The sequence below is a fragment of the Corylus avellana genome, chromosome ca3, assembly GCF_901000735.1.
Source record: "Corylus avellana chromosome ca3, CavTom2PMs-1.0".
NCBI classification, from domain to species: domain Eukaryota; kingdom Viridiplantae; phylum Streptophyta; class Magnoliopsida; order Fagales; family Betulaceae; genus Corylus; species Corylus avellana.
Genome location: NC_081543.1, coordinates 1,655,624 through 1,681,601, shown reverse-complemented (window position 1 = coordinate 1,681,601; position 25,978 = coordinate 1,655,624). Strand labels below are relative to the sequence as shown.

General features: G+C 37.0%; 6 protein-coding genes across 6 annotated transcripts; 4 read left to right on the top strand and 2 right to left on the bottom strand.

Annotated features, from left to right (window-relative positions):
- The first annotated feature begins 160 nt into the window (after positions 1-160).
- On the top strand, positions 161-1,531 carry LOC132173493 (uncharacterized). Its single transcript, XM_059585008.1, has one exon. It carries the CDS (start codon positions 161-163, stop codon positions 1,529-1,531), a length of 1,371 nt encoding a protein of 456 aa, XP_059440991.1.
- A 1,814-nt stretch (positions 1,532-3,345) lies between these two features.
- Positions 3,346-3,783, bottom strand: LOC132173492 (transcription termination factor MTERF5, chloroplastic-like). The gene has a single exon (XM_059585007.1). It carries the CDS (start codon positions 3,781-3,783, stop codon positions 3,346-3,348), a length of 438 nt encoding a protein of 145 aa, XP_059440990.1.
- A 3,086-nt stretch (positions 3,784-6,869) lies between these two features.
- Positions 6,870-8,963, bottom strand: LOC132175060 (transcription termination factor MTERF5, chloroplastic-like). Its single transcript, XM_059586869.1, has one exon. It carries the CDS (start codon positions 8,815-8,817, stop codon positions 7,447-7,449), a length of 1,371 nt encoding a protein of 456 aa, XP_059442852.1. The 5' UTR covers positions 8,818-8,963; the 3' UTR covers positions 6,870-7,446.
- Positions 8,964-9,963: 1,000 nt separating this feature from the next.
- Positions 9,964-11,391, top strand: LOC132173488 (uncharacterized). Its single transcript, XM_059585002.1, has one exon. The coding sequence runs from the start codon at positions 9,964-9,966 to the stop codon at positions 11,389-11,391; it is 1,428 nt and encodes a 475-aa protein (XP_059440985.1).
- A 3,583-nt stretch (positions 11,392-14,974) lies between these two features.
- LOC132173555 (uncharacterized) lies at positions 14,975-17,159 on the top strand. The gene has a single exon (XM_059585070.1). It carries the CDS (start codon positions 15,041-15,043, stop codon positions 16,424-16,426), a length of 1,386 nt encoding a protein of 461 aa, XP_059441053.1. The 5' UTR covers positions 14,975-15,040; the 3' UTR covers positions 16,427-17,159.
- A 3,152-nt stretch (positions 17,160-20,311) lies between these two features.
- LOC132173487 (uncharacterized) lies at positions 20,312-25,434 on the top strand. The gene is made up of 3 exons (XM_059585000.1): positions 20,312-21,536; positions 22,857-24,283; positions 25,194-25,434. Exons 1-3 carry the CDS (start codon positions 20,361-20,363, stop codon positions 25,249-25,251), a joined length of 2,661 nt encoding a protein of 886 aa, XP_059440983.1. The 5' UTR covers positions 20,312-20,360; the 3' UTR covers positions 25,252-25,434.
- Positions 25,435-25,978: the final 544 nt, after the last annotated feature.

Genomic DNA, 25,978 nt, shown 5'->3' with positions numbered 1-25,978 from the left:
GGATGGTGCTTGGGTGGGACGAAAACCAAATAGAGGCGGAGGCAAGGCAAGTGCTTCAAGCAGTTCAATAGCATCACATACCATCTCAAATCTCAAACCAGGTAACCATTCTTCATTGTTTCCACCTTAAGGATCAAGCTTTGTTTCTCAGTCAAATAAAATGTTTAGTTTAATTTGCATAAAACTGCCCCAAGAATTGAAGCACAAAGCTTCATCCCTTACCCATGGCCACTTCTTCTCAACTTCCTCTGTCAAACCCATCGCAGAACTCCCTAATTCCAAGAACCCACAATCTCTAACAGTCTCCTTCCTCCAAAACTCATGTGGGTTGTCCTTGGAATCAGCCATTTCAGCTTCCGAGAAGCTCAACATTGAGAACCCAAAGAACCCTAAGTTAGTACTGGAGCTGTTTAGAACTCACGGTTTGACTCAGACCCACATCAGAAACTTAATTAGCAGTCATCCACTACTGCTTTTGGCTGATTTAGAGAATACCCTTAAGCCCAACATTGAGTTGTTTGAATCTTTGGGGTTCTCTAGCACTAGCCTCGGGAAAATGCTTAGCAGAGAGCCACGTGTGCTTGAAAGTGATGCATACACTGTTGTTGAGTTCTTTAGAGCTCATGGTTTCAGAAATGAGCAAATATCAACTTTGACCATTAGGCGTCCAAAATTGTATTTTTCCAATACGCACAAGATCTTGAAGCCGAAGTTGGATTTTTTCAAATCTTTGGGCTTCTCGGATCTTGATATTACAAAGCTTCTATCCGCGAGGCCTTCTATTCTAGGAAGGAGCCTCCAAAAGCAAATCATTCCTTGTGTTCAAGGGCTGAGGCGGATTCTTGGCACTGATGAGAATGTATTAAAGGCTATAAAGGCACTCTCCAGCATTCTTGATGCCAATTTGGAAAAAGAGCTCAAGCCCAACATTTCGATGTTGATAAGCCATGGTGTCCCCCACTCATTAGCTTTGAAACTCTTCTTTTCAAGACCAAATCCACTGCCTATGTCGACTTGTCGGTTTAGTGAGATTGTAAGTGAGGTCATGAAATTGGGTTTTGATCCAAATAATCCGCAATTTGTTATAGCCATCCGTTCCATGGCAATGAGTAAGACAATGTGGGAGCGAAAGGTGGAAGCATATAAAAGTTTTGGTTGGTCAGAGGATGAGATCTTTTCAGCATTCAAAAGGCAACCATTGTTTATGATTGTTTCAGAGAAGAAGATCAAGAAATCGATGGGTTTCTTTGTGAACAAAGTGAAGATGAAGCCCTCGCTAATTCCTAAGAATCACACTCTTCTACGGTATAGCTTGGAGAAGAGAATTATTCCAAGGTGTTCAGTTCTGCAACTTTTGATTTCAAAGAGGTTGATCAAGGAAGACACTAGCCTTTTTCAAATGTTGACAATGACTGAGAACAAATTTGTGGAGAAGTTAGTGTGCAGGTATCAAAACGAGGTCCCTGATGTTGTTATGGCGCACCAAGGGAAGATAGAATTTCAAGGGTTCCCCATTGATTTGAAACCATGAGTACTATGAGATCATCGAATGCCAAAAAGGCAAAAAGCGTTGAGTTCATCATGTTGGCAGTGGGCTGTTTTCTTCATATACTTTAATTCATCTGCATTACAGACATACTGTTCAGGAGAAGGAAATCCTTGTGTAGTCTGATTGATCGGGAGGATGATGTAGTTTGAAAAAGTAGTTCAAATGTGAAGGCATTCATGGATGCCTTATGATCAGATTTTACCATATGTAACTTTTTCCTTGGCTATTGCATTAACTCATACTTTTAATCTATTAGCCACCTCTATCATCGTGATTTTTGGCACTGTTTCTCTGTAAACAACATTTACAAGTCAAAAACTGAGTTTACAGCTCAAAAAGCAGGTAAACTGGTGCCAGGCGTGACTGATTGAACATTGCATCATCAATATTGTATCATCATACAACGTCTTAAATAACGTTATCACTTTACAAAAAACATTAAAAAAAAAAAAAAAAGACCTTACCATCCTGGATGCAAATCCAGTATATTTTTGGCATCAAACAATTATAGTGGAGGGCATGTGAGCAACTTCTCTCATTGGAACATCAGTCATCACTACAAACAGCTAGATAATCCCATCCTGTACAAAACAGCTTGAAAGCAGAACAGTCCACAGCTAGATAATTACATGACAAAATGCAATTCCAACAACACCTTTAGTGCCTCTCCAAAATCCAACATTACAATATAAATATATAAACTTCTTTATATCCTAGTAACATAGAATGCTAGAAACAAAATTAAAAAATCCAATGAAAAGTCTTGAGCAATTTGATAGTGTTTCTCCGTCGATAGGTACTTTTCTTTTTCAAATGCCAACTACATTCGACATTGAGCAACTTCCATATCCATGTTTGCGCTGTACTTGCTATTCTCTTTTTCAATTGTGTCACTCTATGTAATTGTAGTTTGTAACCTTTCCTTTTCATCTTTTAGTCACTGGCCGTACTTTCTCCCAAGTAAGTGTGGTAGGATGGATCACTCATCTTCATCTACTGGCAAATCAGCTTTAGAGAGATTTGATGACAGTTTGCTACAGTTGAAAACATACAGTTTGCTACAGTTCTCTTAACCTGTAATGTCAAATTTCCAGTGCCACACAGCTAACACTGTAAAATGGTAGACATGGTATACCGTATACCATGCTCAAGTTTGACTAGTTTCTATTGCTGAACTATGGTGAACAATTCAGATGAATTAAACTGAATGAAGCCACTGCAGAACCTGGAATTTATTTCATCATCGAATTCCTTGGACAAAGGTAAACAGCCGACTGCCAACATCATGAATTCAACCTGAACTCCTTATCTTTTGGCAATGCCCTAAGCATTTGATGATCTCATGATGACTCGCATTTTCAAATCAATGGGGAACCCTTGAAATTCTATCTTGCCTTGGTGTGCTCTAATAACATCAGGAACCTCATTCTGATACTTGCACACAAACTTCTCCACAAATTGTTTCTCAGTTATTCTCCACGCATGAACAATGCAAGTATCTGCCTTAATCAACCCCTTTGACATCAAAAGTTGCAAAACTGAACACCTTGGAATAATCCTTTTCTCCAGGCTAACTAACTGGCTAAGCAGTAGAAGAACAGGATTCTTGGGAATCAGCGAAGGCTTCATTTTCAGTTTGTTCACAAAGAAACCCATCAATTTCTTGATCTTCTTCTTTGACACAAACATAAACGATGGATGCCTTTTGAATGCTGAATAGATCTCATCCTTTGACAAACCAAAACTTTTATAAGCTTCCACCTTTTCCTCCCACAGTTTCTTACTCGTTATTGCCATCACACGGATGGCACAAATCTCAGGCTATTGGGATCAAAGCCCAATTTCATAACTTCACTAGCAACCTCACTCAAACGACAAGTCCTCACAAGTAGCGTCACTGGACGAATAAATAAACTTTTCAAAACAAATGACTCGGGTACACCATGGCTTATCAACATCGATATGTTGGGCTGTACCACTTTTTCCACATTACATTCAAGTATATATTGGCATTCCTTTATAGCCTTTAAGACATTCTCTTCGGTGCCAAGAATCCGCCTAAGCTCTTGGACACAAGGAGTGATTTGGTTTTCGAGGCTCCTTGCTAGAATAGAAGGCCTCCTGGATAGAAGCTTTGTAACCTCAAGATCCGACAAGCCCAAAGATTTGAAAAACTCCAACTTTGGCTTAAGGTTCTTGTGCGCATTGAGTAAATACAGTCGTGGACGCCTCATGGTCAAGTTGATATTTGCTCATCACTGAAACCATGAGCTCTAAAGAACTCAACTACAGTGTATGCATCACTTTCAAGCACACGTGGGTTTTTGCTAAGCATTTTGGCAAGGCTGGCGCAAGAAAACCCCAAGGATTCAAACAACTCCATGTTGGGCTTAAGGGTATTCTCTAAATCAGCCAAAAGCAAAAGTGGACGAGTGCTAATTAAGTTTCTGATGTGGATCTGAGTCAAACCGTGAGTTCTCAACAGGTCCAGAACTGAATTGGGGTTCTTTGGGTTCTCAATGTTGAGCTTCTTGGAAGCTGAAATGGCTGATTCCAAAGACAACCTGCATGAGTTTTGGAGGAAGCAGACTGTCAGAGATTGTGGGTCCTTGGAATTAGGGCATTCTGAAGTGGTTTTTAGATTGAAGGTTGAGAACAAGTGGCCATGGCTAAGTACTGGTGAAGCTTTGTGCCTTAATTGGAGGGGCTCTTCTTTGCAAAATAAACGAAGCATTTGATTTGATTGAGAAAAAAAGCTTATTACTTTAGGCGGAAAGAAAGGAAGAATGGTTACCTGGGTTGAGATTTGAAGATAGTATGCAATGCTCTTGCTCTGCTTGATGCATCGGCGTCCATCTCTTTCTGGTTTTTCGATATCTTTATTTTTAAGCTTTAGGCCTTTTAAAGCAAAAAAATAAATATAGTATTTTTTGAATTTTTTTTTACCAAATAAACACATTTTTCTTGACACATATTTTTATATACTAAAAAGCTTTTTTTTTTTTTTGAGCTCATGAACATAATTCCAAATAGAATCTTAAAAATTGGCTTGCTTGCACGGAGAATATGTAGAAAACTTATATAAATTTAACCGATATAGAACACTTAAGATTGTAACATATTATTATGCTTTGCAGCTAATGTCTGCGATGACCCACTTTATCAACACTGATCCGATAGTAATCATTTTTCTTTAGGTGATTCCATTCATCTATCAGTATTCAAAAATATATATATATTATGCTCACACATAAAACCAAAACATTTTAATTCAACCTATAGATCGCTCACTTGAGACTACCATAAACCTACAACACATTCAATGGCATACTCGATGATTGCATACGGTCTTATACTAAGCATTGTGGTGACTCTGATTTCAAATGATATAAACCTCATGTAGAACTTGTAATGAATTAGGAAAAAACGTTAACCACATATGTATTATCATACCAAAATGACTAGTAAATTTAGTAATTTCCTAAAATTACTTATAAAGTTCAAGTTCATTTAGTAAGTAAGCAATGTGAGACTTAAAACTTATAAGTGTCTTTCTATAAACCACCACTTTATATGATCTACTTCTCATCTTTCTAATGTGGGACCGCGGTGTTACAAATGACTTTGATATTATTTGTAACAACCTAATAAAGCACTAGTCATAACTACACTATCACCTCAAAATGATTAATCAATTTGACGTTTTCCTAAAATCAATTATAAAGCAAACTTTCACGTGGTAAGTAAACAATGTGCGACTTAATATCCATGAGTATCTTTCTATAAACCATTAACTTTATATATGCGACTCATCTTTTCAACATAGGACTAAAGTGTTATAGAACTCACCCTTAAAAAACTGGCTTGCGAAAAAAAAAAAGGTCCAAAAACTTATATATATATATATATATATATATATATAAATTAAAATTGCACTTTACCGATGTAGTACACAATGGGCCACATACTCTTTTGAGTGCCATGAGCAATGAAAGTGGGGTCAGTTTGGCAAAGGTGTTGGCCCAGATACTATTCATCATTTGACCGGTTGACCAACTACTTCGAATTTTCAACCTCAAAATTTTGCACCCTTTTGACCATATTGCCGCCCTTAGTTATTGAATTTTTTTCACTGAAAAATCCCACACTATCAGGCCGTGTCCCCTGCGCTAGCCTTCATATGTCCATCAGCCTTTTTCCCCAATCGCTTTTCTTGAAAATCCCTTTGCCCATCAAACGAACCAGGCGTCCCCTCCTATGCGCGAGCATCCTGAAATCAGCAGGATTTTGTTTTCTCTTGAAAATCTCCTTGCCCACCGAACGAACTAGGTGTCCCCCCCTGTGCGCGATCCTCCTGAAATCAGCAGGATTTTGTTTTCTCTCAAAAATCCCCTTGCCCACAACGAACCAGGCGTCCCCCCTGCGCTCCATTCTTCACTGTCTACCGAATCTGCCCAGCTATCCTTGACACCCGATTCCCTCTTCTCAACAAAGAATCTCTGAAGAGATTTCACTTTCACTGAGCCACCCTATGCATAGCCATTGGGCTCTGTAAACAGCTTTACAATTGGCGACCTTCTGAAAACGGTTTTTCCTAACAAGTTGACAAAGTTGAGAAGCGTTTTCAAAGGTTCATATTTAAAAAACGTTGTTTGTGGGATCCAATTAGGAAAAATATTTAATAACTTTTTGAAAAATATTGTGTTTTCAAAGAAACAAATACTAAGCATGCAACACCAATTTATTTTTCAGGTGTAAAAGCTGACTTTCTTATTGATTTTTTTTTTAAAAAAAGAGAGAAAAAAAAAGAAGAAATGTAGCCACCTTATGAAAGTAACAGACATAGGTACATAATAATTTCAAGAGGGTTGTGTGGGCAAAATTTGAAATAACAGAACCCAAATGTAAGATTAGTGAGAAAGATGATTTTAGTGATTTTTACGAGTAATTTTAAAAGTCCTTATTGAGTTTCTTCAAGAATGATGTAGCTATTAAAATTACAATTTGATCAAAATTCAATAATGATCAATCACAAGCTCAATAGTGATTTTAATAGCCACATTATTTTTGGAGAGACTTAAGAGGGACACAAGAGGGACTTGTAACATTACTCGATTTTCACGCATATCTGATTTTTTTAAAAAAAAAACAAAAATGGGGTGGGTTCCCCAATAACAGATCTAAAACAAACTAAAACATTGCAAAAATAATTACAAATGATAAAAAATTGGTTAAATAAGTGACTCAGTCATCTCAAGGGCCGAACAAGGCGATTACAAAAGCAAAAATGACTCAGATTAAGGTAAACCTATATAAGCTCTCACTTGAAAATAATAACAACCACTTGAAGGAGGCTGAAGCCAAAAATTCACTATCATAGCCCGATGTCGGGACTGAAAAGCTACCAACACAAATCAGTTACAAAAGTTTCCAATAAAAAATCAAGATGCCAACGATCTGGGAGACAGTAACCCACCAAAAACAAGTTCAGAAAAACCAACAAAACAAGATTTTTTTTTTTTTTTTTACAAGAAAACGACTTAAAACTCCAAATAACAACAGATCCGGCGGATGGAGTGGCGGAAAAAGGCTTGCGGAGGCTGAGAACGGCGCGTGGGCTGAAAAGTTAAATATGATAAAATCCGATCATAAGGCCTCACACGCTTGGACGTCGTTGAATGCCTTGATATTTGAACTACTTTTGCAAATTACATAAACCTCCCGAGTAATCAGACTACTCCAGGATCTGCTTCTCCTGAAATGTAGTTCTGTTATGCAGATGGATTAAAGCATATGAAGCTGTTGCAAAACTTCTGGAATTGATTGCATTGTTGCATTCCTTGGATGAACTCATGATGTTTTGGCAATGCCCTGAGCATTGGATGATCTCATGGTATTCACATTTTCAAATCAATGGAGAAGCCTTGAAATTCCATATTCCCTTGGTGTGCCCTAACAACATCAGGGACCTCATTTTGATACTTGGTCACTAACTTCTCCACAAATTTGTTCTCAGGCATTGCAATCGCATGAAAAATACTAGTATTTTCCTTGATCAGCCTCTTTGAAATCAAAAGTTGCAGAACTGAACACCTTGGAATAATTCTCTTCTCCAAGCTAAACAGTAGAATATTAGGATTCTTGGAGATTAGAGAAGGCTTCATCTTCAGTTTGTTCACAAAGAAACTCATTGATTTCTTGATCTTCTTCTCTGAAACACTCAAAAAAAATGGTTGGCTTTTGAATGCTGAAAAGATCTCATCCTCTGACAAACCAAAACTTCTATAAGCTTTCATCTTTTGCTCCCACAGTGTTTTACTCATTGCCATGGAACGGATGGCTATAACAAATAGCAGATTGTTGGGATCAAAACCCAATTTCATAACTTCGCTAATAATCTCACTAAAACGAAAAGTTGACATATGCAGTGATCTTGATCCAAAAAGAAACAGTTTCAAAGCTAATGACTGGGGCACACCATGGCTGATCAACATCGACATGTTGGGCTTGAGCACTTTTTCCACATTAGCTACAATTACCCTGTAGTCTGCCTTTATAGCCTTTAAAACATTCTCATCAGTGCCAAGAATCCGCCTAAGCTCTTGAACACAAGGAATGATTTGCTTTTCGAGGCTCCTTTCTAGAATAGCAGGCTCCGTGGATAAAAGATTTGCAATTTCAGGAACTGACAAGCCCAAAGATTTGAAAAACTTCAACTTTGGCTTAAAGTTCTTGTCCGCATCATATAAATACAGTCGTGGACGCTTCATGGTCAAGGTTGATATTTGCTCATCACTGAAACCATGAGCTCTAAAGAAATCAACAACAGTGTATGCATCACTTTCAAGCACATGTGGGTATTTGTTAAGCATTTTCCCAAGGCTAGCGCTAGAGAACCCCAAGGATTCAAACAACTCCATGTTGGGCTTAAGGGTATTCTCTAAATCAGCCAAAAGCAATAGTGGACGACTGCTAATTAAGTTTCTGATATGGGTCCGAGTCAAACCGTGAGTTCTCAACAGGTCCAGAACTGAGTTGGGGTTCTTTGGGTTCTCAATGTTGAGCTTCTTGGAAGCTGAAATGGCTGATTCCAAGGACAACCCACATGAGTTTTGGAGGAGGGAGACTGTTAGAGATTGTGGGTTCTTGGAATTAGGGAGTTCTGCGATGGGTTTGACAGAGGAGGTTGAGAAGAAGTGGCCATGGGTAAGGGATGAAGCTTTGTGCTTCAATTCTTGGGGCAGTTTTATGCAAATTAAACGAAGCATTTGATTTGATTGAGAAACAAAGCTTGTTGCTTAAGGTGGAAGCAATGAAGAATGGTTACCTGGGTTGAGATTTGGAGATGGTATGTAGTGCTATTGAACTGCTTCAAGCCTTCTTGAAGCATTTGCCCCCTCCTCTCTTCTGTTTAACCTATTCCATCCCCAACGCACCCACAAGAATATATACGGAGAAAATACCATTTACCCTTTACTACCAAATTTTAAAAAGTTGCACACTTTGTTGTAAATTATACATTCATTAATATCTAGTGTTAAAAATTAAAAATTAAAACAGGCCCTACTCCAAAAAAAAAAAAACACATTACAAGGGGACACATGTGATTTCTTCTTTTTTGAAAGTGCTCGAATTATCTTTAAAATTTAATTTAAAAAAATAGGTGAAAGGTGACTGAACCATCCATCAACAGAGTTGGTTAAGCCACTCAAACTATTTTACGGGAGTTGAGCTACCCTCACAAGGAAGGGCGAAACAATTTTAGGTAAGTGGGCAAAACTAAGAAAAAAAAAAACGTTTTAGAAGGTACAAATTAATTTTAGAAGTTTATCCCAAAAAAAGATATATTTTTAGGAAAATTACATCTTTTGCATTAACTCAAATCAAAACATAAAATACTCGCAAGCTTTTACCACATCATAACACTTAAAAAAAAAAAAAAAAGACTAAAAATTATTAGGGTATGTTTAGAATTGCAATTTTATAAGAATAATTTACGTTTTTAAAAGATATCGCAAAACGTAAGCCGATTGATATTGCGATTTAAAAAACATTTAATCTAAAATAGAAAAAAAAAATTACAATTTCTATAAACAAGCTAGGTGATGTTCATTTGAAAATACACAAATTTAAACTAAAATTATAATTTTGTATAACAAATATTTGATAAAATATAATTTTTAACGTCTTTGCAATCCAAAGCTACCCTTAACCGAGACATTTTCTTTGTCCATTCCGCATCGGGCACACACTGATGGGAAAAGGCGAAATCGACTTGCCTTCCGATTGTGCTTGAGCGGGACAAAAGCCAGAAAGAGGAGGAAGTAAATGCTTCAAGCAATAGCAGTTCAGTAGCATCACATACCATCTCTAAATCTCAACCCAGGTAACCATTCTTCACTCTTTCCACCTAAATGAACAAGCTTTTTTTCCAAACAAATCAAATGCTTCGTTTAATTTGCGTAAAACTGCCCCAGGAATTGAAGCACAGAGCTTCATCCCTTACCCATGGCCACTTCTTCTCAACTTCCTCTGTCAAACCCATTGCAGAACTCCCTAATTCCAAGGACCCACAATCTTTAGTCTCCTTCCTCCAAAAATCATGTGGGTTGTCCTTGGAATCAGCCATTTCAGCTTCCAAGAAGCTCAACATTGAGAGCCCAAAAAACTCCAACTCAGTTCTGGACCTGTTGAGAACTCACGGTTTGACTCAGACCCACATTAGAAACTTAATTAGCAGTCGTCCACTACTGCTTTCGGCTGATTTAGAGAATACCCTTAAGCCCAACATGGAGTTGTTTGAATCCTTGGGGTTTTCTTGCGATAGGCTTGCGAAAATACTTAACAAAGACCCACGTGTGATTGAAAGTGATGCATACACTGTTGTTGAGTTCTTTAGAGCTCATGGTTTCAGCGATGAGCAAATATCAACTTTGACCATGAAGCGTCCTCTATTGTATTTACTCAATGCACACAAGATCTTTAAGCCAAAGTTGGAGTTTATCAAATCTTTGGGCTTTTCGGATCTTGAAATTGCAAAGCTTTTATCCACGGAGCCTTATATTCTAGAACGAAGCCTCGAAAAGCAAATCATTCCTTGTGTCCAAGAGCTTAGGCGGATTCTTGGCACCGATGAGAATGTCTTAAAGGCTATAAAGGCATGCCACTCTCTACTTGAATATAATGTGGAAGAAGTGGTACAGCCCAACATGTCGATGTTGATAAGCCATGGTGTACCCGAGTCATTTGTTTTGAAAATGTTCTTGAATCATCCAAGGTCGCTACTTGTGAGGAGTAATCGGTTTAGTGAGATTGTTAGTGAAGTTATGAAATTGGGTTTTGATCCCAATTGCGCAGCATTTGTTGTGGCCATCCGTGTGATGGCAGTAATGAGTAAGACACTGTGGGAGCAAAAGGTGGAAGCTTATAAAAGTTTTGGTTTGTCAAATGATGAGATCTATTTGGCATTCAAAATGAAACCATTGTTTATGCTTGTTTCAGAGAATAAGATCAAGAAATCAATGGCTTTCTTTGTGAACAAGCTGAAGATGAAGCCTTGGCTGATTTCCAAGAATCCTTATATTATAACGCTCAGCTTGGAGAAAAGGATTATTCCGAGGTGTTCAGTTTTGCTACTTTTATTGTCGAAGGGATTTGTTACGGCAGATACTAGCCTTGTTACGGTGTTGAAAATGACAGAGAAAAAATTTGTGGAGAAGTTAGTGTGCAAGTATCAGAATGAGGTTCCTGATGTTGTTATAGCACACCAAGGCCAGGTAGAGTTTCAAGGGTTCACCATTGATTTGACAATGCGAGTCATCATGAGATCATCAAATGCTTAGGGCATATTGCTAAAAGATAAGGAGTTCATTTTGAGTTCATGATGTTGGCAGTCTGCCGTTTATCTTTGTCCAAGGAATTCGATGATGAAATAAATTCCAGGTTCTGCAATGGCTTCATTCAGTTTAATCCATCTGAGATCAAGAAATCAATGGCTTTCTTTGTGAACAAGCTGAAGATGAAGCCTTGGCTGATTTCCAAGAATCCTTATATTATAACGCTCAGCTTGGAGGAAAGGATTATTCCGAGGTGTTCAGTTTTGCAACTTTTATTGTTGAAGGGATTTGTTACGGCAGATACTTGCCTTGTTACGGTGTTGAAAATGACAGAGAAAACATTTGTGGAGAAGTTAGTGTGCAAGTATCAGAATGAGGTTCCTGATGTTGTTATAGCACACCAAGGTAAGATAGAATTTTAAGGGTTCGCCATTGATTTGACAATGTGAGTCATCATGAGATCATCAAATGCTTAGGGCATTGCCAAAAGATAAGGAGTTCTGTTTGAGTTCATGATGTTGGCAGTCTGCCGTTTATCTTTGTCCAAGGAATTCGATGATGAAATAAATTCCAGGCTCTGCAATGGCTTCATTCAGTTTAATCCATCTGAATTGTTTACCATAGTTCAGCAATAGAAACCAGTCAAACTTTAGCTGAACCTCTTATGTATACGGTATACCATGTCTGCCATTTTAAGTGTTAGCTGTGTGGCACTGGAAATTTGACATTACAGGTTAAGAGAAGCAATCCCTGGCATGCTTTGATACACTGGTGGTGGATGATGTTATTTGTAAGTGTTGAGGCATGTTAGGATGTTCAGGTGTGTGAGGCCATACTATCAGATTTCACTCCGAAACCATGAATTTTGAGCATTATTTCTCTTCTTTGAAAGTGACTCCAAAATGTTTTGAGTAGTGCTACATACACTTCTATTTCCCCACACCCGTAGCTGACTCTTATAATCATTATTAAATTTGTGATTGATCTTTATTGGATTTTAATCCCACGATTGTTTTAAAAGTTACATATGGGTGTAAAGAAATGGATGTGAGAGTATGTGTAACATTACTCAAAAATTTTAGTTTCTTTTGTGCTGTATGTGCATCAGTTTTTTTTTTTTTTACTCGCAATGACTGATGAATGCCTATGTGGTCGTTGTTTTAAATCTAAGCTTTCTGCGATCCTTCTATTTGCTGTTATAATGAGATTTAGTGATCTTGTATTTGGTGGGTTATCCTATATTGTAATTTTTCTGTTACTAGTATTTTCTTCAGAATTGTAATAGTCCCATGGCTTCATATATGTCGACCAAATTTGAGAAATGGAACATATTAAAGAAACTCAGCTTGACAGCTTCAACAAGTCTAGTTAATAATCATAAGAGTTTGATCTCTGGATAAGCACTTGTTCTTTGGACCTAGGGCATGGTTTATATGTGGGGCTTTAGTCATGGCTCTAAAGACTGTCGTTTTTTTTTTTTTTATCTTTTCCTAAGCAAGTACATGAAAACAGGGGAGGGGGGAAAACATCGAGGGGAAAACGAAAATTATGGGTGGTCAGCGTAACAAAGACCACAATACAATCATTACAGTGTAGTAAAAAACCTAAAAGCATATATTGAAAGAATATGACCATTGGATAATATAGCTGTTGGATAATATGACCGTGGGAAAATATGATTGTTAGAAAAGTGACTAGTTGAAAAATTAAAATAATCATAAAAAAAGAATAAAGAAAAAGAAAAGAAAGAGTATTTAAATGGTATAGAGAAATAAAAAGAAGCCATTGTATAATACATTTGAATAAAGAAGTAAAAAGTAGCTTATTCTCTAAGGTTTCGTTTGTTTTGAGGTAAGATGTATTCTATCATAAAAGAATTTTAATGAAATCATTTTTCAAAAAAAAAAATTTAGAAAATATTTTTTGACATTTGGCTCGTATGGAAAATGGGCGACAATGAAAAATAGTAAGCGACTTTTGGCAACCTCTAGCAGAGGTTCGTTGAACTCTGCGATGGTCTAATGATTTGTGAAGGATAAACTTAAACTTAAAAACTCATTTTACAAAATTTTAAAACAAAAACAATTTTTCAAAACTAAAGAAATTTTTTGGTCAAAACGAACATAAAAACAAACATGGCCTAAATTTATATTGAAATTTAGTGAAAGTAATTTATTTGTTAATTTTTTATAATGTGGTGAAACTATTATGAGTGCTCTATTAGTTGCTTATCGAGTAATGTTACAAGTTTCTTTTGTGTCCCTCCAAGAATTATGTGGCTTTTAAAATCACCATTGAGCCTGTGATTGATTATTATTAGATTTTGATCAAATGGTGATTTTATGAGCCACATTATTCTTTGAGGGATATAAGAGGGACTTCTAAAATTACTCGTTGCTTATCCGCTTGCATTGCTTCCTATGTATGTCATCAATACGTTGTTCTAAGAGCTTGTTTGCGATTGCGTTTGAGAAATATAGCTTTTAATTAAAATTTTTTTAAAAAAATGCTTTTTGGCAAAAGCTTTATTTTTTAGCTTTTGCTAAAAGTGTATTTTGGTCATTTTTAAGCTTTTTTGACCCTTAAAAAACGCTTTTAATTTTTTTACCAAACAACTTTTCAATTTTTTTTTTACCAAACACTACTTTTTTCTTCAAATTGGCTTTTTGAGTGTTAAACACACTTTTATGCTTTTCAAATGCAATCTCAAACAAGCCCTAAATGGTTGAGCATATGAGGTGAGAGCCTATGATAAGAATAATTGGTATCAGGGGGTTCATTTGGGTTTGCGATTTATTTCTATTCTACTCAATTTAATTCAAAATTTCGAATATTGAGGAGAAAAAAAAGTTTAGATTATGTTTGAGTTGTTTGAAATATATATATATTACAAAAAAGAAAAAGAAAAAGATAAGAAAAAATAATAATTTGGGGTGGCTCGACCACCCTGAAAACAAGCAGGGGTGGCTAAAACCACTAGGGGGTATCGGCTACCCTTGAAATGGATGGGGGGAGGCCAAGCCAGCCCAACTAGTTTTGGGGAGGGGGGGCCAATCCACCTTCTGAGATGGATCAACCACCTTCAAAACTAATGGGAGTGATCAAGTCATCTCCGAAAACCAATCAAGGATGGTTGATTCACACTTTGGGAGATGGATAGGTCACCTTGAGACTTTTAAGGGTGATCCAGCAAACCACCCCTATATATATATATATATATATATATATAATTTTATTGATTTTAAAAAATTATATAAATTTTTAAATTGAGTTTAGTGTAAAGGGTGTAAAATCAACTAAAAAAAAAAGATAAAGATAAAAAAGTATAGAAGAATTAGGAAGAGTTGTCTTCCCAACCAAGCAAAATATCGATGCCTTCGGAAATAATCACACAGATAACCAGGCTTTATATTTGGTTAATAGAAATTGGAAATGGTGAAATCTTCATCTTGAAACCTCCATAAGAAGAGTCCTATGGAGACTCTCACACGTCCTTTTTGTTTAGATACCGGAAAACCAGAAAGAGAGGGACGCCGATACATCAAGCAGCCCAAGAGCATCGCGTACCAATTTACCATCTTCAAATCTCAACCCAGGTAACCATTCTTCGTATCTTTCCGCCTAAAGTTGTCAGCTTTTTACTTAATCAAATCGGATGTTTCGTTTATTTTGCAAAGAAGTGCCCCTACAATTAGGGCACAAAGCTTCACCAGGACTTAGCCATGGCCACTTGTTCTCAACCTCCACTCTAAAAACCATTTCAGAAGTCCCTAATTCCAAGGACCCACAATCTCTGACAGTCTCCTTCCTCCAAAACTCATGTGGGTTGTCCTTGGAATCAGCCATTTCAGCTTCCAAGAAGCTCAAGAAGCTCAACATTGAGAACCCAAAGAACCCCAACTCAGTTCTGGACCTGTTGAGAACTCACGGTTTGACTCAGACCCACATCAGAAACTTAATTAGCACTCGTCCACTATTGCTTTTGGCTGATTTAGAGAATACCATTAAGCCCAACATGGAGTTGTTTGAATCCTTGGGATTCTCTAACACTAGGCTTGCAAAAATGCTTAGCAGAGAGCCACGTGTGCTTGAAAGTGATGCATACACTGTTGTTGAGTTCTTTAGAGCTCATGGTTTCAGTGATGAGCAAATATCAACTTTGACCATGAGGCGTCCAAAGTTGTATTTTCTCAATGCACACAAGATCTTTAAGCCAAAGTTGGAGTTTTTCAAATCTTTGGGCCTATCGGATCTTGAAATTGCAAAGCTTTTATCCACGGTGCCTTATATTCTAGAACGAAGCCTCGAAAACAAAATCATTCCTTGTGTCCAAAAGCTTAGGCGGATTCTTGGCACTGATGAGAACGTCTTAAAGGCTATAAAGGCATGCCACTCTATAGTTAAATGTAATGTGGAAGAAGTGCTACAGCCCAACATATCGTTGTTGAAAAGCAATGGTGTACCCGAGTCATTTGTTTTGAAAAGTTTCTTTAGTTGTCCAAATCCGCTACTTGTTAGGACTAATCGTTTGAGTGAGATTGTTAGTGAAGTTATGAAATTGGGTTTTGATCCCAATTGCCCGGGATTTGTTTTGGCCACCCGTGTGATGGCAGTAATGAGTAAGAAAATGTGGGAGCAAAAGGTTGAAGCTTATAAAAGTTTTGGTTTGTCAAATGATGAGATCTATTCAGCATTCAAAATGAGACCATTGTTTATGCTTGTCTCAGAGAAGAAGATCAATAAATCAATGGCCTTCTTTGTGAACAAGCTGAGGATGACGCCTTGGATGATTTCCAAGAATCCTTATCTTCTACGGCTTAGCTTGGAAAAAAGGATTATTCCGAGGTGTTCAGTTTTGCAACTTTTATTGTCGAAGGGGTTGATTATGGCAGATACTAGCCTTGTTCAGGTGTTGACAATGACAGAGAAAAAGTTTGTGGAGAAGTTAGCGTGCAAGTATCAGAATGAGGTTCCTGATGTTGTTATAGCACACCAAGGCAAGATAGAATTTCAAGGGTTCCCCATTGATTTGAAAAAGTGAGTCATCATGGGATCATCAAATGCTTAGGGCATTGCCAAAAGATAAGGAGTTCAGTTTGAGTTCATGATGTTGGCAGTCTGCTGTTTATCTTTGTCCAAGGAATTCGATGATGAAATAAATTCCAGGTTCTGCAATGGCTTCATTCAGTTTAATCCATCTGAATTGTTCACCATAGTTCAGCAATAGAAACTAATCAAACTTGAGCTGAACCTTTTATGTACACGGTAAGATTGAATTTCAAGGGTTCCCCATTGATTTGAAAATGTGAGTAGTATGAGATCATCGAATGCTCAGGGCATTGCCAAAAAATCATGAGTTCCTTATGTTGGCAGTGGGCTGTTTTCTTTATCTAAGGAATGCAACAATGCAATAAATTCCAGAGGTTTTGCATTACAGATTTACAGTTCAGGAGAAGGAAATCCTAGAGTAGTCTGATTACTCGGGAGGATGATGTAATTTGTAAAAGTAGTTCAAATGTCAAGGCATTCTAGGATGTTCAAGAGTGCGAGGCCCTATGATCAGATTTATCATAACTTTTTGAGATATGTGAGGAAAAGCACTGAAGACATCTTTCTCACTGCATTAATCTTATATTTTTGTTTTGGTATTCCAAATTTTGCCTATATATTCATTTGAAAAGAAATATAGGAAAACCTTTTTGGTGTGACATTTTTTCCCTCTTGACATTATTATCCACCTGTGTGTTACTTTCATTCATCGGTCAATAATAATGGTTAGTTTTAGTTGTTGTTTTGCGATTATCAGCCATTATATGGCAAAAGTATTGTTAAACACGCATTTAGCATATGATTGGATTCATGGTGTAAATGTATGTGGGTTGATTCTACCCATGTCTTATTTGTCTGTCATGGAGAAGCCAGGCTCTGGAATGGATGCTGTGGTCTGCTTAAGAAATTACTCCTGAACTCCATTTTAATAGAAACCCATCTGGTGAATGGTATGAAAGAAATGAGGTTAAGGTTGTCTAGTCACAGGGCTTCCAAACAGGGCTACAAAGACCATGTACTTTGGTCTTTTCCTTCTTGTGTTAATATATAGGAGACAATTCTTTTAGTCATTGTGTTTGTGTGAATGTGACTTTTCGCTGGATTCATCAATCTTTTATTTATTTATTTATTCTGTTTTTTCTAACCTGACATTCTTTTAGCTGTAATCACTGGGAGATGTGCTTCATTTCCTGAGAAAGTAGATATTACATTTTGATTATTTTTCATTTTTCCTCTGATTTTGGAAGACCAGAGTCTTGCTAGAATGTCAAGATTCATTTATGATAGGAGTGCTATATTCAGTTTCCTTCAAACCAAAATTTCTCAGCTTACTTTTAGAATGAAATTTTATAATTCATTTGTGATAGAATAATATTAGAAATTCCAACACTTTTCCCCAAATTTCTTTTTCCAAATGATCTGAACCACACATTCATTTAAGAAACAAAAATAATATAAATATATTTATTTATTGAATGGATCAGATCATTTGGGAAAAAGTGTTGGGATGCCTAGCAGCCTTCTTTGTAATATAACGATGCAATTATAAATATTTTCTTTTGTGATATTGTTCTCTCCAAACATCATTTTGCTTCAAATCTATTCAGTGATTGAAAATTTCTTTTCGTTTTCTTCATCCTCATACTTAAAATGCTGATGATATCTTATATATATATATAGATATATATAAAATATTTTTATGTCCTCCCATTTCTTTGGCCAAAACTTGATTGTAATATTTGTGGCGTGCACAATTGAAAATTTTCTGTGCCAACTTCAGCATCCCTCTTACTAGCTTTTCTATTCCCATCTAACCATAGAAAACCGATGGTTCCTAGGGATTTGATGGACCGATGGCCCCCCTGCCGATGACCAATCGACAATGGGATGTCAACCCCCACTAACCGTAGGAGACCTGTCTGAGAGCCCTCCGACCAAGGGTTCCTCATTCGAAGGGCTACATAACGGATGAGGTACACATATGGAGATTCAGGTATATAAGGAAAATCACTCTTTTCTTTAACTATCTTGTCTATTTTGGACTCGAGATCCCAGGAGGAAAGATCAACCCAATAAGAAAGGGAATTGGCAGGGGAACGTAGAAGAGAAGATCTTGCAATGACTCACTGCCTTCCATATCAGGCTGCCTCCAATACCTTCCGAATTTGGCTTACATTATTTTATGGTAGTACTATAAAAGAAGACAACCCAGACAACCCTTAAGCATAACCTACTTGCAGCTTGCCATCCTCTCTTGCTTAGCTTCCTGTCATTTACAAAATTGTCTTACTGACTCAGGCATTAAAGTGTCCCCTGCTAGTATCCTCGGTAAGTTACCCGTGCCCTTCAATTTGTCTTTACGGGAACACTTGGTTGGATTTGGGTGGTGTGGTCAACAGTAGCAACAATTTATATTTAAATCATTGTTGACAATAAAATAATGACCTCTCCTTGTTTCAACAATTTGAATGAAAGAAACTCTTGAGGAACCATGGGCTTGTTCGGTGATGCTTTTTAAGACAACTTTTTTACTTTCTAGTCTTTACTTTAATAAATAACTCAAAATACAATATACGCATAAAACAGTCAAAATTACTTTCTTTTTCATGCCACATCTGAATCAAAAAGCAAAAAACCACCGTCTAAAAAATTTACCAAACGAATCCCATATTTTTGTCTTTTGTTGGAGAGAACAAGTGGGTTGTTGAATGTAATTCTTGAGATTATTCTTTGCCAAACAAGTTTTGCACAAAGTTGGGGACGAAGGTGCCAACATAACCAACCCCAACAACAAAGAAGGCAATGGATTGGTGAAAGAGGTATATGAAGTATCGGTTCTTTCCAATGGCAAGGCTGCAAGGTCATAGCACATGGAAAATAAGAGATAGGCCACAACAGCAGGTTCTCTCAACACGTCTGTTAATGTGCAATGCAGTCCTTATAGTGGATTATTACAGTGTTCTTTTGGCTTCAGTCTCTTTCTAGTTGTTGTTGCTAGTTTCAAATGAGGGTTCAAATAGGTTCGTCTTCATCTGTGTTGTTTTTGCTTTTGTAACCGCTTTGAGCAGCCCCTTGAGAGGACCGGGTCACTTGTTTGATCAATTTCATACCGTTTGTAATTATTGTCGCATTGCTTTAGTTTGTTCTGGATCTGTTGTTGGAGAGCCCACCTCATTTTCGGTTTTAATTAAGATCACTCACTTCTTCCTTTCGAGATTAGGAGTGGAAATGATCATTTCTTATAACCATTTCCTTATTTATTTAGAACAAAAAAATAAAATAAAATAAAATAAAATAAATAAAAAATTGTAAACTTTATATCTTAAATTTTTCATATTAGATATAGTATACCAGCTGAAATCATTAAAATATGTGTAAAGTTTATAAACAAAAAAATTGTAAACTTTATATCCTCAATAAAATAAGTGTATATTTTAAAGAAATATAATTTTTAGGTTGATTTTTTTAGTTGTTTTATATTAATATTTTTATGTTACAAATAAAAATTGATATTTATTAGTTAATATAATTAAATAAAAATAAAAATATAAGAAATATTTTCTGATTTTCCGTAGTAACCAAACCTAAAAAAATCCTCATCAAAATGCTTATTGATTTTCAAATATGAAAGAATTGCTGGGATGAGAGATGATCGGATTTGGTGTTTTGTTGTAAACCAAGCCGAACATTTCCTGGGCCTGCTGGTTAGCCCAAGCCTTGTCGACTTGTAGACAATGTCGAACTCACGTTTTGTTCATTAAATATACTCTGTTTAGATACCGGAAAACCAGAAAGAGAGGGACGCCGATTCATCAAGCAGCCCAAGAGCATCGCGTACCAATACACCATCTTCAAATCTCAACCCAGGTAACCATTCTTCGTTTCTTTAAGCCTAAAGCTATCAGCTTTTTTCTCAATCAAATCGAATGTTTCGTTTATTTTGCAAAGAAGTGCACCTACCATTAAGGCACAAAGCTTCACCAGTACTTAGCCATGGCCACTTGTTCTCAACCTTCAATCTAAAAACCACTTCAGAATGCCCTAATTCCAAGGACCCACAACCTCTGACAGTCTCCTTCCTCCAAAACTCATGTGGGTTGTCCTTGGAATCAGCCATTTCAGCTTCCAAGAAGCTCAAGAAGCTCAACATTGAGAACACAAAGAACCCCAACTCAGTTCTGGACCTGTTGAGAACTCACGGTTTGACTCAGACCCACATCAGAAACTTAATTAGCACTCATCCACTATTGCTTTTGGCTGATTTAGAGAATACCCTTAAGCCCAACATGGAGTTGTTTGAATCCTTGGGATTCTCTAGCACTAGCCTTGCGAAAATGCTTAACAGAGAGCCACGTTTGCTTGAAAGTGATGCATACACTGTTGTTGAGTTCTTTAGAGCTCATGGTTTCAGCGATGAGCAAATATCAACTTTGACCTTGAGGCGTCCAATGTTGTATTTACTCAATGTGCACAAGAACTTTAAGCCGAAGTTGGATTTTTTCAAATCTTTGGGCTTGTCGGATCTTGAAATTGCAAAGCTTTTATCCACTGTGCCTTATATTCTAGAAGGAAGCCTCGAAAACAAAATCATTCCTTGTGTCCTACAGCTTAGGCGGATTCTTGGCACTGATGAGAATGTCTTAAAGGCTATAAAGGCATGCTATTATATACTTCAATGTAATGTGGAAAGAGTGCTACAGCCCAACATATCGATGTTGATAAGCCATGGTGTACCCAAGTCATTTGTTTTGAAATGTTTATTTATTCGTCCCTCGGCGCTACTTGTGAGGACTTGTCGGTTGACTGAGGCTGCTAGTGAAGTTATGAAATTGGGTTTCGATCCCAATTGCCTGGGATTTGTTGTGGCCATCCGTGTGATGGCAATAACGAGTAAGAAACTGTGGGAGGAAAAGGTGGAAGCTTATAGAAGTTTTGGTTTGTCAAATGATGAGATCTATTCGGCATTCAAATTGAAACCATTGTTTATGCTTGTTTCAGAGAAGAAGATAAAGAAGCTGATGGGTTTCTTTGTGAACAAACTGAAAATGAAGCCTTCGCTGATTTCCAAGGTGTTCAGTTTTGCAACTTTTGATGTCAAAGGGGTTGATTAAGGCAGATACTAGCATTGTTCATGCCTGGAAAATTACTGAGAAAGAGTTTGTCAACAAGTTTGTGTGCAAGTATCAGAATGAGGTTCCTGATGTTGTTAGAGCACACCAAGGCAAGATAGAATTTCAAGGGTTCCCCATTGATTTGAAAATGTGAGTCATCATGAGATCATCAAATGCTTAGGGCATCAACAAAAGATAAGGAGTTCAGTTTTAAATTATATACTCTTCACGATTTTGTTTTAAAATCTCATTTTTTGCTTGCAAAAACGTCCACTTTATCCTCCAAACTAAGGTTTTGTACAGGGTAGTACTAATAATTATGGTTGACAATTTGTGTTTTTGTGTTTATTTTATTTTGGACTTTTTGATATTTTAGCGGGACATTAGGGTTAAGGTATAATCTCTGGCCTATTTAAACCTAGTTTTCTATTGTATTCAGTAGCTTATAAATGAATTCAGAAAATTGAACGATTCCTCTTATCTTCTTTCTCCCTTCTTTTCCCCTCTTTGGGGCTTCATCATCTTCTGGTAGGCTTATGTTCTCATGGTTTCTGCTCTTTTTTAAATCTCTTCTCAAGCTTGTGTTTGTCCTACATCAAAAGGTCATCAATCTACCCAGGGTTAATGGCATATAACAAAGAGTTACTTCACTTACCATTGGTTAATGACATGTGACCGGGGTTAACTTTATCTACCAATGGTTAATGCCATGAATCAAAGGTTATTTTCTCTAAGGCTTGGTTTATTTTGAATTTTGAGGTAAAATGTATTTTGTCATAAAAATATTACCAAAAAATCAATTTTTAAATCCTAACAAATGCCTTGAAAATTATCAAAATACCCTCATTTAAAAAAAAAAAAAAAAAACTGATGGGTCTGCAAACCCGTGGGGTTTGGTTATGACCCAAGGTCATTGTTTTTTTCTTCTTAAATTCTAATTAAGGGTAAATTTAAAATTTTTAGAAATATAAAAGGTTGTTTTACTCATTTTGCCATTTTATTTAATGCCAAGCTATAATGGAAGGGGGCAGCATTGTAAAAAATTAAAATTAACTTTGCGACGAAAAACGCTTTTAAGTTGAATTAGGTTTTGTGAAATTTTTTTTATTCTTTTTTTAAGCCTCTAAAAACTACTTGTTTTCTTTTATCGCTTCGGGCAAAGAGTTTTGGGTGCCATGAGTTGTGCGTTAGCGATGGAATAGGCGAAACCGGCTTGGCTTGGGATTGTGGTGGGGGGACAAAAGCCAGAAAGAGGAGGAAGCAAATGCTTCGAGCAGTAGAATCACATACCATCTCTAAATCTCAACCCAGGTAACCATTCTTCACTCTTTCCACCTAAATGAAGGAGCTTTTTTTTTCTCAAACAAATCAAATGCTTCGTTTAATTTGCATAAAACTGCCCCAGGAATTGAAGCACAAAGCTTCATCCCTTACCCATGGCCACTTCTTCTCAACTTCCTCTCTCAAACCATTGCAGAACTCCCTAATTCCAAGGACCCACAATCTTTAACAGTCTCTTTCCTCCAAAACTCATGTGAGTTGTCCTTGAAATCAGCCATTTCAGCTTCCAAGAAGCTCAACATTGAGAACCCAAAGAACCCCAACTCAGTTTTGGATCTGTTGAGAACTCACGGTTTGACTCGGACCCACATCAGAAACTTAATTAGCAGTCGTCCACTATTGCTGTTGGCTGATTTAGAGAATACCCTTAAGCCCAACATGGAGTTGTTTGAATCCTTGGGATTCTCTAGCACTAGCCTTGCGAAAATGCTTAGCAGTGAGCCACGTGTGCTTGAAAGTGATGCATACACTGTGGTTGAGTTCTTTAGAGCTCATGGTTTCAGAAATGAGCAAATATCAACTTTGACCATGAAGCGTCCACCATTGTATTTATTCAATGTGCACAAGAACTTTAAGCCGAAGTTGGATTTTTTCAAATCTTTGGGCTTGTCGGATCCTGAAATTGCAAAACTTTTATCCACGCAGCCTTCTATTCTAGAAAGGAGCCTCGAAAAGCAAATCATTCCTTGTGTTCAAGAGCTTAGGCGGATTCTTGGCACTGATGAGAATGTTTTAAAGGCTATAAAGGCAGAGTGCAGGGTAATTGAAGCTAATGTGGAAAAAGTGCTCAAGCCCAACATGTCGATGTTGATAAGCCATGGTGTGCCCCAGTCATTAGCTTTGAAACTGTTCTTTCTTGGACCAAGATCACTGCTTATGTCGACTTTTCGTTTCAGTGAGATTATTAGCGAAGTTATGAAATTGGGTTTTGATCCCAACAATCTGCTATTTGTTATAGCCATCCGTTCCATGGCAATGAGTAAAACACTGTGGGAGCAAAAGGTGAAAGCTTATAGAAGTTGTGGTTTGTCTGAGGATGAGATCTATTCAGCATTCAAAATCCAACCATTGTTTATGAGTGTTTCAGAGAAGAAGATCAAGACATCGATGAGTTTCTTTGTGAACAAACTGAAGATGAAGCCTTCGCTGATTTCGAAGAATCCTAATCTTCTACTGCTTAGCCTGGAGAAAAGGATTATTCCAAGGTGTTCAGTTTTGCAACTTTTGATGTCAAAGGGGTTGATTAAGGCAGATACTAGCATCGTTCATGTGTGGAGAATAAGTGAGAAACAATTTGTGGAGAAGTTTGTGTGCAAGTATCAGAATGAGGTTCCTGATGTTGTTAGAGCTCACCAAGGCAAGATAGAATTTCAAGGGTTCCCCCTTGATTTGAAAATGTGAGTCATCATGAGATCATCAAATGCTTAGGGCATCAACGAAAGATAAGGAGTTCAGGTTCGACAATGGCTTCATTTAGTTTAATCCATCTGAATTGTTCACCATAGTTCAGCAATTGAAACTAGTCATAGTTGAGCAGAACCTTTAATGTATACGGTATACCGTGTTAAGCTGATAATTGAAGATCAACCCAACAACCAGATTCTAAGGATCTATTACAACTGTCAGACTTCAAGGGAAAACAATGTCACCTATCACAGGAAACATGGGGCCTCAATCCTCCTTAATTCAAGGCTTATTTCAGCATATTGTTTTAGTATTTCTGTGTAAACCTTTTAGTTGTAGTCCTTTAGATTGTCTCTTGCACCTTATGTACGTTCTCCTATATATATTGAACTAAGTCTAAGTGCTAAGTAAGACATTACAACCAAAACTCTCTTGGTGTCTTCAATCTAATATACCGTGTGTGCCATTTTACAGTGTTAGCTGTATGGCACTGGAAATTTGACATTACAGGTTAAGAGAAGTACACCCGGGCATGCTCTGATACATGTAGGATGATGTTAGTGGTGAGTGTCAAGGCATTTTAGGATGTTCAGGTGTGTGAGGCCTTTTGATCAGATTTTACACTGAAACCATGAATTTTGAGCATTATTACTTTTCTTTAGAAGTGACCCCAGAATAGTTTAGTTTCTTTTGTGCTGTCTATTTTTTTTTTTTTTTGACTTAACAACGAACTTATCAATGCCTCTGTCTCTGTTTTAAAATCTTGATCTTTCTTTTGTGCTGTATGGAAATTATCGGTTCATTTTAGCTTTGTCCCATGAAGTATTGATTTCATCTGGACTTCTTTAAGCTTTGCTCTTCGCATCCCACTACCATTTATATGTAAAGGTGGTTCACATGCAGGGATCTGTTGATTCTGCAAGTACTAAACCAGGAAGGAGAAAGGCTGCAGCAAGTTTGAGAGGAGGCAGTGGATTAGCAATCGACTGGAAATAACATTTTTCTGGTCAAAGGGATACCAAATTTTCTACCAAGAAATGGGTATCAAAGTGATGTAGAGCTTATTCATTGGTATTTGTAACATTTCTTTTGATTAATTATTTTGATCATCTTCAATGAATAAATGTCAAATTATTTTGGTATTTATTTCTTTGTAAAAGATTTCTCAGGTGCTATTTAAAAAATAGCTATTTGGAAATGCAATTTTAAAAAACGCAGTTAAGCATTTGATAAAATTGTGATTTGGTCTCTAAGATTGCAATTCAATCTTTAAAAATCGCAATAATAAACTCCACATCATTTTTGGTAAAATTGAAGAATTCTCGACACATATTCAAGAAGTTTATCCTTGTTCTTGGCAGTATTCATCCTGTCTTTCTAGCAGCACCACTGGCAGATGCTTCTATTCACTGTCTATTACTGCACGTGGAATGTGACCATGTTTTTGTCTTCTTCTTTTCTGTTCTTTTTTTCTTCTTTAGATCACAAATTACAGATCAATCTGGACATGATGCATCCTTGTTCTTGGTAGTATTCATCCTGTCTTTCTAGCAGCACCACTGGCAGAAGCTTCTATTCATTGTCTATTACTGCAGAATGGGACCATGTTTTTGTCTTCTTCTTTTCTGTTCTTTTTTTCTTCTTTTAGATCACAAATTACAGATCAATCTGGACATGATGCACTCTTA

Excerpts from the sequence above, each read along its gene's own strand:
- LOC132173493 (XM_059585008.1), top strand. The coding sequence starts at position 161 with ATGTTTAGTTTAATTTGCATAAAACTGCCCCAAGAATTGAAGCACAAA.
- LOC132173492 (XM_059585007.1), bottom strand. The coding sequence starts at position 3,783 with ATGAGGCGTCCACGACTGTATTTACTCAATGCGCACAAGAACCTTAAG.
- LOC132175060 (XM_059586869.1), bottom strand. The coding sequence starts at position 8,817 with ATGCTTCGTTTAATTTGCATAAAACTGCCCCAAGAATTGAAGCACAAA.
- LOC132173488 (XM_059585002.1), top strand. The coding sequence starts at position 9,964 with ATGAACAAGCTTTTTTTCCAAACAAATCAAATGCTTCGTTTAATTTGC.
- LOC132173555 (XM_059585070.1), top strand. The coding sequence starts at position 15,041 with ATGTTTCGTTTATTTTGCAAAGAAGTGCCCCTACAATTAGGGCACAAA.
- LOC132173487 (XM_059585000.1), top strand. The coding sequence starts at position 20,361 with ATGTTTCGTTTATTTTGCAAAGAAGTGCACCTACCATTAAGGCACAAA. Across the intron at positions 21,537-22,856 it reads CAACTTTTGATGTCAAAGGG|GTAACCATTCTTCACTCTTT; the intron begins GTTGATTAAGGC and ends ATCTCAACCCAG. Across the intron at positions 24,284-25,193 it reads TTCCCCCTTGATTTGAAAAT|GGATCTGTTGATTCTGCAAG; the intron begins GTGAGTCATCAT and ends GTTCACATGCAG.